The sequence below is a fragment of the Lonchura striata genome, chromosome 19 (genome assembly GCF_050655825.1).
Source record: "Lonchura striata isolate lonStrDom1 chromosome 19, ASM5065582v1, whole genome shotgun sequence".
Taxonomy (NCBI): Eukaryota; Metazoa; Chordata; class Aves; order Passeriformes; family Estrildidae; genus Lonchura; species Lonchura striata.
The window spans coordinates 2,185,448-2,200,745 of record NC_140721.1 but is presented as its reverse complement, the minus strand read 5'-3'; the positions used below and the strand labels follow the sequence as shown (position 1 = coordinate 2,200,745).

General features: G+C 41.0%; 1 protein-coding gene across 5 annotated transcripts in view; it reads left to right on the top strand.

The window, feature by feature from the left end:
• USP32 (ubiquitin specific peptidase 32) overlaps positions 1-15,093 on the top strand; it is a 61,743-nt gene extending 46,650 nt beyond the window's left edge. For 3 of the 5 annotated variants that reach the window (XM_085557217.1, XM_085557215.1, XM_085557214.1), the window contains exons 17-34: positions 1,990-2,144; positions 2,399-2,480; positions 2,971-3,045; positions 3,553-3,691; positions 3,943-4,048; positions 4,461-4,634; positions 5,123-5,297; positions 5,920-6,071; positions 6,624-6,780; positions 6,972-7,183; positions 7,500-7,684; positions 8,040-8,126; positions 9,059-9,179; positions 9,832-10,023; positions 10,580-10,871; positions 11,282-11,685; positions 11,977-12,069; positions 12,723-15,093. In XM_085557217.1, the coding sequence (XP_085413343.1) occupies positions 1,990-2,144; positions 2,399-2,480; positions 2,971-3,045; positions 3,553-3,691; positions 3,943-4,048; positions 4,461-4,634; positions 5,123-5,297; positions 5,920-6,071; positions 6,624-6,780; positions 6,972-7,183; positions 7,500-7,684; positions 8,040-8,126; positions 9,059-9,179; positions 9,832-10,023; positions 10,580-10,871; positions 11,282-11,685; positions 11,977-12,069; positions 12,723-12,896 (2,975 nt within the window). In that variant the 3' untranslated portion in view covers positions 12,897-15,093. The remainder of the gene's footprint in view (positions 1-1,989; positions 2,145-2,398; positions 2,481-2,970; positions 3,046-3,552; positions 3,692-3,942; positions 4,049-4,460; positions 4,635-5,122; positions 5,298-5,919; positions 6,072-6,623; positions 6,781-6,971; positions 7,184-7,499; positions 7,685-8,039; positions 8,127-9,058; positions 9,180-9,831; positions 10,024-10,579; positions 10,872-11,281; positions 11,686-11,976; positions 12,070-12,722) is intronic. The other 2 variants (XM_077787576.2, XM_077787575.2) reach the window with 1 other exon arrangement.
• Positions 15,094-15,298: the final 205 nt, after the last annotated feature.

The window sequence follows — 15,298 nt, the reverse complement described above, 5'->3', positions numbered from 1 at the left end:
AGCATTTGCAGGGAAATCAGTTGATTGCCACTCTTATGGGTGAGCTGTGGGTGAGAAATGAGCACTGCAGAAGCTGAACTGGTCAGGAGAGCCAGAGCTGGGCATTCTCATTTTGGGAGTGATTGCCGTAGGCATGAAACAGGTGCCTCTGTGCCTCTCTGATAGTAAAGTGGCACAATAAATTCAATTAATGCTCAGCCAACTGCTTCTCAGTTACTTGGGCAGCTGGGCTTTGATGCCCAAAATTATTTCATGCTCTTTAGAGAGCGATGAAATGAATGGAATATGAAGACTTATTATTTGATGTAGTTCAAAAAGACCATTACATACAAAGTATAAACACCCAGATAAAATCTATTTGTCATAATTGCGGTGGTAATGCTCACCAAAAGATTGTACAAGAGTAATCTTTAGGTTGTGGCTTCACATTTCAGCTGTGGTGTTGTAGGATTTGTCTCCAGTTCCCAGTTTGCCTCACACAAGAGGCTGGAAGGAAGCCCTGCATTCACATTTGGACACACATTTGCATCCACAGTGACATGGGCTCACCTGACTGCTGAAAATTCAATCCTTCAGCCTTGCTAGTGTCAGGATGTGGGTAAAACCTTGATGCAGATGCTCAATTTTTCACTGCTTTGGTAGGATCTCAACCCTCTGTGTAGTCAGCAGCTGCCTGTGCCATTGAGTTGTGCTGCACAAACTGCCTCTGCCCAAATTCAGCTTTCCTGCCTGACCTAATCCAATGGAAACTGCTTTGGTTGGACATCCTAAAATGCCCAAATTCCAATGAACAGAATCTTCTCATGTGCCAAATTTGATCTTGATTTGGAATTACTTTGCACTGCACTAATTTGATTGTCCAATCTGTTATTAATCTTGTGGAGTTCTCAAATGTGCTTTCTTGCTGTAATCTTACAACTAATCCTCTGATCCCTAATCTCAGAAAATGTTGTTTTCTTTTAAAAAAACTGAGTACTTTGCTTGGTACACTGAAGCCAGATTGATGCTTTGCTGATTTATAAGGTATCATTTACTCTCTTGTCAAATTGCATGTGATAATGTAATACTGCACCTTTTCACATTGTACTGTTTATTTATTGTAATCTTTTAACAGTGAAAATAGAATTGTCACTTCTCAGTTTATTAAGTATTGCATTTGCCTAGTTTGGGTTGGGCTGGATAATAAAAGCTTTTCACATTTGTAAGGAATGAGAAACTTCTGAATTTCAAACAAAAAAAGCTCAAAAAAAAACCCCTCTTTAAAGTTGGTACCCTCTCTAGTGCAAATCTTTTATTTAAAGATGAGCTCCCATTAGAAAGAGCAACAATCTTGACCAATTAATTTGTTGTTGCAAGTGTGAGCTTGTTGAAAAATTTTGGTGGAAATCCCAGGTGTCTTCACGAAATGTTTTGAGGAATTTAGTTTTTAAGAAATTTAGTTATTAACAGTACTTTTACTGTGAGCTGCCAGGCTGATTTCATGTGCACAGATCAGTATTCATCCCTACAGAAGAGATGAAGCAAAGTCATGCTGCTCCCAAAAACAGTCCAACTGGTTTTTTGTACAAAATAGTCAAACTGGTTTTTTGTACCTTATATTTAATTACAACATTCTTTCAAAAAAGAAATCCTAATGAAATTTTGAAGTTCTTTATTTTGAAAATTCCCTTTGCCTCTCATAATGTGTCTTTAAGAGACAAAAAGAATTGTGCAAACTTGTAGAACTCTATTGAACTTTTTAATTTCCTATGAGAATCTTAGAGAAGCAATTTTCTAATAAGTTTTGCTAAGGAGGGGAGGTATTTTATCTGCTTTGTGACAGCAAATTTGTCATCCCAAAGGGTCAGTAACAACAGCCTTTCCACCTAACTCCTAAACACAAGCACTGTGAGTGTATAACACTTTTTGCAGAGAGTATATTCAGAGTCTAATTATTGATCTGACCTCTGGGTGAATCCATTCTCTTTTCCTGCTCTTACTTGAATCCAGGGAATGTCCCTTCCCCAAATGCTCCTTTGAAGAGGGTGCTGGCTTACACTGGCTGCTTCAGTCGGATGCAAACCATCAAAGAGATCCACGAGTACCTGTCCCAGAGGCTGCGGATAAAGGAGGAGGACATGCGCCTCTGGCTCTACAACAGTGAGGTAACCTTGCTCCTTTTCCGTCCTTTTTTTATTTCTTTTTTATCTATTATGTGTTTTTATTCCTCTCCAGGATCTACTGACTATACATGCACAGAGAAATGAGAGTGGTCATAAAGATCCTTTACAGTTAAAGACTTTTGCTCTTTGTTTTTCAGAGGTTTTTGTGCTTTAATTCCCATTGGAGGTGAAAGGATCCTCAGAGATCCTTGTACATATAGAACTCCAATTCTATGATGTGTTTTCTCCTCCTGCAGAACTATCTCACTTTGTTGGATGATGAAGATCACAGACTGGAATACCTTAAAATCCAAGATGAGCAGCATTTAGTAATAGAAGGTATAAAAAGTATAATTGACTATACTTCTAAAAATAGAGATTTACAGTGGGAACCTATGAGGAGGTGGTGGCAAAGCTAATTTAGGAGAGTTACATGTATTTTGTCCCTGTTTTGAAATGCATTTGGATCCTTTGCTGGTTTGCAACAACGCAAAATAATGGTGGTGGCTCATGAACTGATTTGTTCAGACCTGGTGGATCTTCATTGAGAATTAGAATAAGCACTGGAAAATTTGCTATTCAACAGCAAAAGCAATCCCAATGCTGCTTCCTAAAGATGTTACTGGTGTGGTTGGAGGGATGCCAGTGTTAGAATGAGTTCCAATAATGATTAGAAACATTGAAATGAAAACTAGCAAAAATAATAGCTAGAAGTAAGCACATTTCTAATCCTAAATATTAGGAAATTTTAATTAAACCTCTTCAGCTGTGTTAAGCTTTCTGGAGTAAGTAACAATTTTTAAAAGCCCCTTTTCCTGTCCTTTTCTAGTTCGAAACAAAGACATGAGCTGGCCAGAAGAGATGTCTTTTATAGCAAACAGCAGTAAAATAGACAGACACAAAGGTGAGTCTTTCACAGAGTCACTGGATTATGATGAGAAGAAAAATCCAAGAAAACAGTTGAAATGTTGAAACAATCCTTTTAAACACAAGCCCTGTTAACACTGGGTGAAGTCTTTTATGCTGCTTTGCTTGGCCTTTGTATTAACTGAAATGCTGGAAATGTGGGAGGGTGGGATTTTTTGTTTGTTTCCTTGGATTTTGTTAAAGCAAGGAATAACTAAGATTTTAACAAATGAACGCAGAATTTTCAGTACCATAATTACCTGTAAATAGTCTGTATGGATTGCACTGCTGTCCGTGGTGGGTCAGATCAACAAAACACCTCCATTTCTGTGAAGCAGAGTTGAGAGAGCAGATATCTTATATCTTAAACTTATCTGCAGCATCCGTGTAGTGTCATAACTGGGATCAGGTTCCATTAAATTGCTTCCTGTGAGAAGATGCTGCTACAACATTCTCAATTTTCTCATCTGCACAACTGCTAAAATGATGGGTTTTTTTTGCTCAGTTCCTACTGAGAAGGGTGCTACAGGCCTGAGCAACCTGGGGAACACATGCTTCATGAACTCCAGCATCCAGTGTGTCAGCAACACGCAGCCCCTGACCCGTTACTTCATCTCAGGGAGGCATCTCTACGAGCTGAACAGGTAATTCCTGGGGGAGAGCAGTGCCATTTTGGGTGCTGGAACATTTATTCAGGGCTGTCTGCTTCTGCAAGCTGAAATTCAGTGGGAAGGAGTGATTTAAATTCAGTGTTACCAGCTCTGCAGCAGATACTACGTTGGAGGCATGGAAATACAACCTCTTGTTTCTGGGAGCAGGAAGCTTTTCTGCTTCCTTCTTAATCTCCAGGCTTGAGCTGTGGTTACATTTGAATTAATTCCTTTGTGATTTCTAGGACAAATCCCATAGGAATGAAAGGACACATGGCCAAGTGCTATGGGGATTTGGTGCAGGAGCTGTGGAGTGGCACCCAGAAGAACATCGCCCCCTTAAAGCTGAGGGTGAGTTATTCTGGGGTAGAAAACAAGGATTTCTTGGAAAAGCAGAAATTTAGTGCACTTTTCCCTGGTGTTCTCTGCATTGTAGCTGTTTAGAGACTCAAGAGTTTTCTCTAGAAGGAGTCAGTGTTCATCAGACCTGGTGGAATGTGTTTATAAGGCCACAGGAGTTACATGGTGTGGGACAAGTTGTACCATAATAAGTGGCTTTTGTAGCCCTTTTTAGGTACAAAAAGTGATGCATTTACCTGTAAATAAACTTTTGTTCTGAAAGCAAAGGATCTCCCTTCAGCTCTTGGCAATTGAATTTGTGTTCATTGAGCGCATGTCTCATCTACAGTATTTTGATTTATTTTTACATGTTTTTACATGATAGTAAATAAGTTTCTGCTGGTTTTTTGTTTTTTTTCCATAGTGGACAATAGCAAAATATGCTCCAAGATTTAATGGCTTTCAACAGCAAGACTCACAGGAGCTTCTGGCTTTTCTTCTGGATGGGCTCCATGAGGACTTGAACAGAGTTCATGATAAGCCATATGTGGAACTGAAGGACAGTGATGGACGGCCAGACTGGGAGGTAGCAGCAGAGGTAGGGTTTAAAATCTTTGGCTTTGGGGCTTTTTGGGTGTTTTTTCTTTTCCTTACAATACCAAGCTGAGAAACTTTTGATGAGGCTGCCTTTGGCTACATTTTGAGACTCTAGAACCTTTTGGATCTTGTCAGAACTGTGATTTACAGAGATAATTTTACCTTTGAGCTGAACATTCATTTTAATTGTTGTAAAAAAATTATGGAGATGATACTTGACAACAATTTTGAACAACTCAAAATTAGGGAGTATCAAAATATTTCAAGATGCTTGATGATCCCCTCAGAAATATTTTAAATGGTGTCATACCTTGATTATTGTGTTGAGAACTTTACTTGTGCAGTAAATACATAGTTCCTACTTATTAGAAATTATGAAATAACTTTTGTGGAAATAATTGAACTCCCATAGACCAGTGAAACCTTGGAGACCAAGGAAGTAGTCTCCAGTTTCTAACTTTGTATTATATTTTTTGTGCTTCATTTCAGGCCTGGGAAAACCATCTGAGAAGAAACAGATCCATTGTTGTAGATTTATTTCATGGGCAGCTGAAGTCACAAGTGAAATGTAAAACTTGTGGGCATATAAGTGTTAGGTTTGACCCTTTTAATTTTTTATCCTTGCCTTTGCCAATGGACAGCTACATGCACCTAGAAATTACAGGTGAGTGGTGTAAACATGCCATTCCTCAAATAAAATCTGTATAAGTGCAACAGCTATAAAACATCAAATTTTGTTTGTGTTAGCACTTATTTAGAATAATACAGTCATTTTAATATAAGAGTGCAAGGATTTTCATTGGAACACAGTTAAACCAAGATAAGACATTTAGAAACAGAAAAGGATGGCCCATTTTTAGTCTTGATTGAAGGATTTAATACAAAACCATTTTAAAATGGAGAGTTTGAGAACTTTCCTTCTGTTCCCTCTCTTGTGGAGGTTGTCCTAAATCTGCCCAGAGGAGAAACAGGGGCTGGGGGGAGAATACAATATGTGGCATGGACTGTGCTCTGAAGGAGCAGTGGATTGCTGGAAAAGGAGAGAAAGGAAAGATGGTAAAAAAGTGAAACAAATTTTGAAACCATTTCCTACTGCCTATGCAGCAAGAGATTTTCTGACATTGTGACATCGCCTGCAGACCTTAAAAATTGACTTGGAAAATGAAATAAATCATCCATTGAAGCTGGGGAAAAAATATTTTCCAATAAGTGGGGAGCTGTAATATATTACTGTCATTAAAACCTGCCTGGGTTGCTGACCAGGGTGTTTCTTTTCTCCTTTAAAGTAATTAAATTAGATGGCACCACTCCTGTTCGATATGGGCTGAGATTGAACATGGATGAGAAGTACACAGGCTTGAAAAAACAGCTGAGTGAACTCTGTGGCCTCAAACCAGAGCAGATTCTGCTTGCAGAGGTGCACAGCTCCAATATAAAGGTAAAAATGAGAAAATATTAATTATTGCTGCAACATGCTTCTGGGTGTTTTTGTTGCTTGTTTGTTATTTTTAACATTTAAGCTTTGCTTACAAGAGCTGTGAAATAACTAAAAGTATGATAAAAAATCACCTTAGTTATCTCTCTAGATACTGAATAATTCTAGGTAATGAACTTTTATTTAATTCTTAAACAGTAATTTGGCTTGCTGTAAATAGATTAAAATTGATTGCTAATGGTATTTTTAGGGGAAAAATTAATCTTGAGGTAATAAATCTCAAGTTGAGGTGCTGGGGTGAGTTTAAACACTGTCAAGACATCAGGATGATAAGTAGTGACTGGCTTACAGTGTGTGTGGATATTTCCAGGGGGATTTTTTAGATTGAAAGTGCTTGAAAGGAGATGCTCTGGGTGTGGTTGGAGAATCACTGATAACTCCTGCAGAGGGCTTGGGTTCCTTTATTCTTCTGGCAAGGTGTAAGGAGGCAGATGGGAGGGAGAGAGGAGCTGATAAACGCAGTTTGCAGAAGAACAGAACCCATTTTGGTCCCAGCTGAAGGTATCCAAGTGCCTGAGCAGCTTTCCCTCTCTCCTGAAGAACTTCCCTCAGGACAACCAGAAGGTCCGGCTCTCCGTGAGCGGCTTCCTGTGCGCGTTTGAGATCCCCATCCCAGGCTCCCCCACGTCAGCATCCAGCCCTGTGCAGACAGGTGAGAAATTCTGCTTTTCCTGCTCATTTCAACCACACTCTGTTGAGAAGCTCAGGACTCAAGTTCATCATGAAGTGAGGATTACAGAAACGTGTGGGTTGTGCTCGGTATCTACCCGGAACGGAAGGGATCAAACCCCTGATCAGCTCTGGCTGCTGTGGATAATTGATAATTTATTTGTCTGCTTGCAGAGACCTCAACTGGGCCATCAGCCAACGGAGCCCCCAGCATCCTGATGAACGGGGACGTTGCCAAGCCAAGCCTCATTCCCAATGGGATGCCAAACACTGTGGTGCCATGTGGGACGGAGCGCAGCCCGCCCAGCTGGACCCTCAACGGCCACGTGCCCTCGCTGTGTGACAGCCCCTGCACAGGCTACATCATTGCAGTGCACAGGAAAATGGTCAGGGGCCTTGCATGCTCAGCAGCTCTTGCAAGAAATGTTCAAAAAGCAAAGATTTTTTTTGAATGTCCACGTGAAAATTATACACATTTATATGTGGTCAGATAACCTCGCCATCATGTCATAAAATATAAATGTTTTTCAAGTCAGTGATCAAAATTTACATTGTTTAATATTACAATTAGAGTTATTTTAATACAATTCTTGATTAATTTTGATTGCCAAGGTCTGAAATAAGTCACAAGGCCAGCAATCCAGGTGGTTATTGCACTGTGAGTTAATGCACCTTCACATCTGACTCCTTTTGCTTCCACAGATGAGGACAGAGCTGTATTTTCTCTCATCTCAGAAGAATCGGCCCAGTCTCTTTGGAATGCCATTGATTGTTCCCTGCACAGTTCACACACGGAAAAGGGACCTCTATGATGCTGTGTGGATCCAGGTGTCCAGGCTGGCCAGCCCCCTCCCTCCTCAGGAAGCCAGTAACCATGCACAGGACTGGTGAGTTGGGCACCTCAGCCTTGGATCTGAGTTAGAATTCATTGCCTTACCCTTGCTTGCAAGATTTAAAATTGTGTTCATTTGGTTTTTCATAATAATGGCCTTAATTAAAATTAAATTCTTTTTAGTACAGTTAAATGTAGCTGCACTTAAATGTTGGCTTCGTTCTTATCCAGTGGTTGATAATTATTTATATCTGATGAATTTAAACCATGGAAAGGCAGCTTTTAATAGTAAATTGTAACCAAAATTATCATTTTGAGGGTTTTCTTTAAGTAATCATAACAAGCCCAGTGAAGGGAGGTAATTGCAGTGAGAGTGCTTCTGTTTGATGTTGTGTTCTTCTCTGTTTCAGTGATGACAGCATGGGGTATCAGTACCCCTTCACCCTCAGGGTAGTTCAGAAGGATGGAAATTCTTGTGCTTGGTGTCCATGGTACAGGTAAATTGTTCTTTTTTTCCATTTAGAGCAGGGAACCACTCCAGCAGAAAGGTAATTTATGGTAATGGGTCTGTGATACATTTCAGACTTCAGAGGTAATATCAAACAATAAGAATCTGGAATGTAATTTCACCAGAACTCTCTCCAGGCAGACTTGCACTGCAGCTTTTATGACTTGCAGAGCAGAAATTTCTGCTGCCACAGAAACTTTAAATTAGGAGACAGAAATGAGATTATCCAAAACCTGTTAACTCCTTACAATATGCTGTGTCTGTGTGCAGCCTTGTATGTCCACAGACTTGCATGGTTTGGGGGGATTCACACAAACCCAAATTTTTAGATGTAATTCATCTACCCCTTGTGAGTTCCTTGCCATTTGAAGGGTAAGATCTGAAATGAATAAGTGAATAAGAAATTCACCCTAGAAGGATGTTTGGAATTTCCCATAAACTAAGACTTGCTAATGAAAATTCCAGACCCTTGCTGGAAGATATTCAGGCCACAAACTAATTTTTAAAGATGTGTTTTATAGCTCTTAGAAATAGTTATCATGGTGAAAATGGCTTGTAGAGACAGAGCAGTGGAGTTGTTGGGCTTGTAGCTGGGTTTGGTCACCACGGGAGCATAATGGAATGGAAAGGACATTAAAGATCATCCCACTTCAACCTCCTTCCATTGGAAGGGACAGCTTCCACTGGATCATGTGCAGGCAGATGGTCGAGCAGCTCACCCAGCTGCTTCCATCTCTCACTCTGGTAAAGTTTTGCATTAAAAGCACAAATAACCCTGAGCATTGCTGCATAACAATGCTCACACTGAAGGCGAGGCCTGGGGCTTGGAGGGTGCAGAGGATCCAAAACAAGGGGGCAGGACTGGAGGAATGCAGAAGTGATTGGACACTGCACTGAGCCCACCCAACCTCTCTGATTCAGGTTCTGCCGTGGCTGTAAGATTGAGTGCACGGAGGACAGGGCGTGTGTGGGCAATGCCTACATTGCTGTGGACTGGGACCCCACCGCGCTGCACCTGCGCTACCAGACCTCGCAGGAACGGGTAAAGCCCCAACAGAAACCCTTTGTTCTTTGGTAGCACCTCTGAGACACCACCCATTGCAGCTTTTCTATTTCTGTGATGCTGCTTTTGTCCTTTTTCTGTTAAACCAAAGGCAGCAGTCGTGGGCGGTGTATTCTGGATAAATCGATTTCTTGATGTTAGACCTCTTATGTGGCCTAATGGTGTGGAAGGGAAGCTTTTAAAGTGCATTTGCTGTCTGTTGTGAATTGCTTTTAAGCTAGTCAAGATATATAATAATATATTACATAATACATTACAAAATATCTTAATTTTTGTAACTATAAACTGTTAAGCTTGTGAGTAAACCTCTTTCCTCATTAACCCAACAAAACACATCTGAAGGTGAGACTGTAGCTGGGTTAATCTGCAATAACTGTTCCAATTTGTGAGTTTTATCTATAAGGTTGTGCTTTATGGATAATTTATAAGCAGACCCCAAGTATAAGAACAGTGAATTATTTTTATCTGCCTCTTCATATCTGAAATGAAATTCCTGCTAAAACTTACTGCATCTCATTTTTTAATTCTGAACAACCCAGCAAAGTTATTTGTGTGATACTGTGAGGAGAGCCCTCCTCTGAGCAGTGTGTGTTACATTTCCAAGACAGAGACGGTTTTCTCTCCCTTTCAGATTGTGGAAGAACATGAAAGTGTTGAACAGAGCCGCCGAGCCCAGGCAGAGCCCATCAACCTGGACAGCTGTCTGAGAGCCTTCACCAGCGAGGAGGAGCTGGGGGAGGATGAGATGTACTACTGCTCCAAGTGCAAGACCCACTGTCTGGCCACCAAAAAACTGGATCTTTGGAGACTTCCCCCTATTTTGGTAGGATCTTGTGTCATTTTCCTCCTCAGCAGCAAGCCCAAAGCAAGTTCCCAAATCTGCCAAGACTTGAATCCACCTCGCTCTGAATTAAGATCATTTGCTTTGTTCACACTCAGGTGGGGCACTGAGTTTGCAGGCAAATAAAGCAAACCTCAAGTCCTTTTGAAAGTTTTTAGCTGCTACCTTGCAGGAAATGGTGGTGGTTTGTGTTTAGTATCAGCTGCTCTGACACAGCTCATGCTCAGATGGTGACAAGATCTCCTCTCTGGTTGTGGAACACCTGCAGTTCTTATTTTTCACATTTGGTAGCTTATTCAAAGCAGACAGTGCTGATCACTGAATTGAAGCAACCTTTGCCATCATTTCCACATGAAAATATTAGTTTCATATTTTACCAGCTCAATCCCAAAATCCAAATTGTCACACAGAGCATGATTTTTACTAGCATAAAATAAAATGTTTATGTTTTGGGAAAAGCTCTCTTTGAACAGTGAAATTACTCAGTGGGATATCATTGCCTCCCTTTAATAATTTTCTTTACCATTTTTCCCCTTAGATCATTCACCTGAAAAGATTTCAGTTCGTTAACGGCCGCTGGATAAAATCCCAGAAAATTGTTAAATTTCCCAGAGAAAATTTTGACCCAAGTGCCTTTTTGGTACAAAGGGATCCAAGTCATTTCCAAAGGAAGCAGCTCACCCTGCAGGTTGAGAACCTTCCTGAAGCACGGCCTGGCCAAGGGGACACCAGGAAAGCAGATGTGCAGAGCACTGGCACAGCAGGAGAAGGGGACACACTGAACAGGAGTCCATCCTCCCTAAACACTACTGTCCTCAATAATGTCAAAGGTAGGGAATGACTGGGGAAAATTCCACTCTGTGCTGCTGTTTGGAGGGGAAAAGTGCTATGTTCAAAATATTAATGTTTTTTTTGCCAAAGCACTACACTTGGAAATATTTCTTAGTGAAGCTTTAGCATTAAAAAATGAAAGAAAATTGAAGAAGTTGTTGAGTGACAACAGATATTGCTACTTGTGTAAGTGGGCTTGAATTATTGAGGGATGTGTTTCTGTATAAAAGAATTAAATTTCAGTTTTTAGGGTATGGATGTGTGTGCACAAAGATGGGGGTTTATTTCTATCTGTGAGCTGCAGTGAAACAGTGGGGGTTTATGTTTGGTTATTCAAAAAAATAATTTAAAAAAGAAGCCTAGACTGTGTTTGTACTCATCTTAGTAATCTCTGTACTTTCTGTCCTAGCATCTCCATCCTTGGGGAGGAAAAGTGGAACCAGCTGCCCCTCAAGTAAAAACAGCAGCCCCAACAGCAGCCCGAGGACTTTGGGGAGAAGCAAAGGGCGCCTGCGGCTGCCGCAGCTGGGGAAAAACAAACTGTCCAGCAGCAAGGAAAACCTGGCTGCAAACAGGGAGAACGGTGCTGAGCACGAGCAGGGGGATGCTCTGACTAAAGGACAGGCTTTGGGGGGCAGCCAGAGCGAGCTGTACCCCGGGCAGGACAGCGAGGGGGCTCTGGCCAACGGGTACCTGTGGGAGCAGAGCTCGCTCAGCAACGGGCAGGGCGAGAACCACAGCGAGGACGACACCGCCGACGACCAAAGAGACGACGGCTGGCTCAGCCCCATCTACAACCTATATGCAATCTCGGTAGGTGGCTGCCCCTGTGCCAGAGCTGCCTCCCTGGCACACTGCTTTAACCTAATGGTTTTGTTTGGCTCGTGCCAGCGCGGGGATCTGTAGGGAAGGAGGGCAAAATCAGCACCACGAATGCGCTGTGAAACTGTGTGAATTAAGTGTCTGCTGATTTGTTGTGCTTGTGTGTGTAAAGTTAGTCAGCTCCAGCTGTCTAGATTGTCATGATGTCTCACAGATAATGAACTTGAGGATCATTTATTGGATGTTTGATCTAGGATTTCTTTTCTTCTTCATTTTCCTCAGTGCCATTCAGGAATTATGGGAGGGGGTCATTATGTCACTTATGCCAAAAACCCGAACAACAAGTGGTACTGCTACAATGACAGCAGCTGCAAGGTAAAGAACTTCTTTTCCTCATTATTTCACACCGTTATTCTAATTATTTCAAATAATTTTTGCCTTGGCTACCCAGAGCTAAAGAAATTTAGAATCGGAAATTCTAGAACCACAGAATAGTTACGGTTGGAAGGAACATTAAAATTCATCCCATTCCATCCCTCTGCCATGGGCAAGGACACCTTCCACCAATTCAAACATTTGTGGAGAGCTGCTGTTTGAAATCAGGAGGATCTCCAAAGTTGCACCAGATAAATATTAAAATTATTAGCTAAAATTGTACGTGAGGTTTTTTCCAAGGTAACATCTGTTCATCAGCTGCTCCCACAGTTAAGGGAAGATGCTTATTTTGTACAAAGATGGAAAAATGACTAAGAATGGAAAGGCAGGAATACATTTCCATGATGGCAGCAGTTTGTATTCAATTGGTGAATAACTCAGCTCTGACACTTCGAAGTATTTGCGTTCATCACTATAAAATTGTCAGAGTTCCCAAGTAATTCATGGAGTGAGATAACAAAGAGGGGAGACAGAACATGGGATTCCTTATGCTGCACCCAGTTCACGATACACTTTTTGGGGCAGCAGCGCGTGTTTGTTTGAAGTGCAGCAGTTATCCCATGGGGTTTTCCCGGGTGTTTTCCCTGTGTCAGGAGTTGCACCCGGACGAGATCGACACGGACTCTGCCTACATTCTGTTCTACGAGCAGCAGGGGGTGGACTATGCCCAGTTCCTGCCCAAGATCGATGGCAAGAAGATGGCAGACACGAGCAGCATGGACGAGGACTTCGAGTCCGACTACAAGAAGTACTGCGTGCTGCAGTGAGCCCAGCTCCACAGGCTGAGGGAGAGACCCTGGCACTGCCCCTGGGGAGGCTGTGGCTGAGACAGGGAGCAGCTTGTGGTTGTCATTGGCCCCTGTGAGCTGAAAGCACAAAAAGAGCCCCTGGTTAAGCAGTTAATATCCAGTAGTATTGTTTTGTTCTGTTTTCTCACTACATGCTCGAAACGTTTCTGATGTTGGACATCTGAGACTGCCACTGGCCTTTAAATCCAATGGTTTGAGAAAAGCCAACTAGGACCAAATAAGAGCTAAATTAAACATCCAAATAAGAGCTAAACAGAGTAGTGTAGAGTTTACCAACTGTTCTAACACCCCCCGAGGCTCTCGTTAGGTTTAAGGTAACGGGGAAAAACAATTTATAGTGTTGTCTTTGGACAACATGATATTGCTACCTCCTTTTTCCTGCAGTTTTATTGCATTTTATTGGCAAAACAGGGAAGGCAAGAGAAGGATAAGTGCACAAATGGAAACAAATTATTGTCATGGGGAAAAGAAGTTTCCAGTTTTGCCACCACTAATGTGTGTCAGTTGCTTTCTTTCTGTATGTTGGGAGCACAACCAAATCATCATTTGAGAAGAGATTAATTTCTACACTTGAATGGTTTATTATACTTGTGTTTTTTCCACGTGTTGGCTGTGCAGATCAACATGTTTCAGGAATGGCTTTTCTGCCTGAAGAGTGCTGGCTCAAACTTTTTTGAGCTGCCTCAAGAAGAAACTTCAGGTTGGAGAGAGTAGTTGTGATTACACTCACGGTGTCTTAAAATGTGCACATTGCACAAAACGTTCCCAGCTTTTGGAAGGAGAGATGCTTGAGCTTATGTTTCATGACTGGTGTTGCTTTTGAAATTTGCACTTTTGAAAATGCATCTGATTCAATTGAAAGCCACCGTTTGTTTGGTTTTGTTGCTGTCGTTGTAAGGGCTCTGGAGTGAATGGCTGTGAATATCCACTGTGTATTTCAAAGGAAGAAGCTGTGGCTGTCCGGTAGCTGTCGTAGCATTCATGGATGGAGGATTTTTTTTTTTATTGGTTTCCTAACTCAGTTTCTTGTTCTCAAAATTTGGTTGCCTTTTCAAATTATCTTTTTGTTTGTTTGTTTGTTACACCGGGTTATGCAAATACCTGCAATTAAACCAGACTTTCCAAGCCCTTGCAACATGCTCTGTAATTCAAGGGGCTTCTTGCATGAGGGGAAGTGTGACTGAGTCTTAGCAGAGACTGGGAAAAAGAGGGTTGTTTTTTTTTGAGCTGGCATTTCTTTAAACAGTTTCAGTGTTAAATTGTTTGCATATCTGAACGAAGATGCAATTTTTTCACTCTTTTGGCCTTTTGTTCTTCAGCTGAGCTTAAACAGCTTATTAATTTTGTTGTACATCATGTTCCCAGTTCTCTAGATTTTTGTACCTTCACTAACAAAACTGTTACTCACGTGGTTCTCTGCGATTAATGTTTGGATTCATTTTGGGGTGTTTGACAGGAATGCCAAACCTTCAGCAGTTCATAATTTCCAGGAGGATCTGGGGTGTATCCATTGAAGAAATGATATCAGCTGGTCTGGCTGTCTGCTCAGGCAGAGCCCTCCCAGCCTTTGGAGGTTGTGCCTCTTTGGGGACAGCAGATCTGTTCCAAAATGAGTCTTGTCGTACCTGTCAGGTGTTGCTCCTTATCCTCTATGGTCTTTTATCTTTAAAGTGGTCTGAACATTGAGCCTAAAGAAAAGCAAACATGACTAGTGAATTTCTAGGTTAGAAGCTTTTTCAACACCCACTTGTCTACTCCTCCCTCCGCAAACTCCATGAAAAGTGAAAGATTTTCAACTGATTTACTTTAAAATGTTTTATTTAAGCAGGTAGCACAATCTACTAATGTTATTTGATCTTCTGTGTTTGTTACATTGGTTGTAATTAATTTTTTAAATTAAATTAATTCAAGAATTAGTAGTAAATTTATTAAGTTAACTATTAACTACATTCACTTTGTAAATTATTGTATAAAACTTATTGACAATGCACTGACTTTAGAAATATGTTAATGTACATAAATGCCTTGTAAATAAAATAGTGTTGATGTACTGGAATATGAGCTGTATTAAAACAAAGGTATTGGTAATTGTATATGGAGTGAACCTGTTTATCTGTAACTATATTATTCAAACAAATTAAATACTGTGGATGCAGATGAAGTGTCACCTCTTGTCAGATAATTTTTAATAACTGTTTTTCTGCTTTGAAGTGTCTGTACTGCTTCTATGAAGCTTAAATGCCTTTGTCAATCCAAAAGCTGAAGCACGGGTGTGCATCAAGCAACTCTTTGCAGCTTCTTCATTGTTTACAAAAGGTAAGCTGGGTATTTTGTTGATGATAATAACACTTATTACTTGA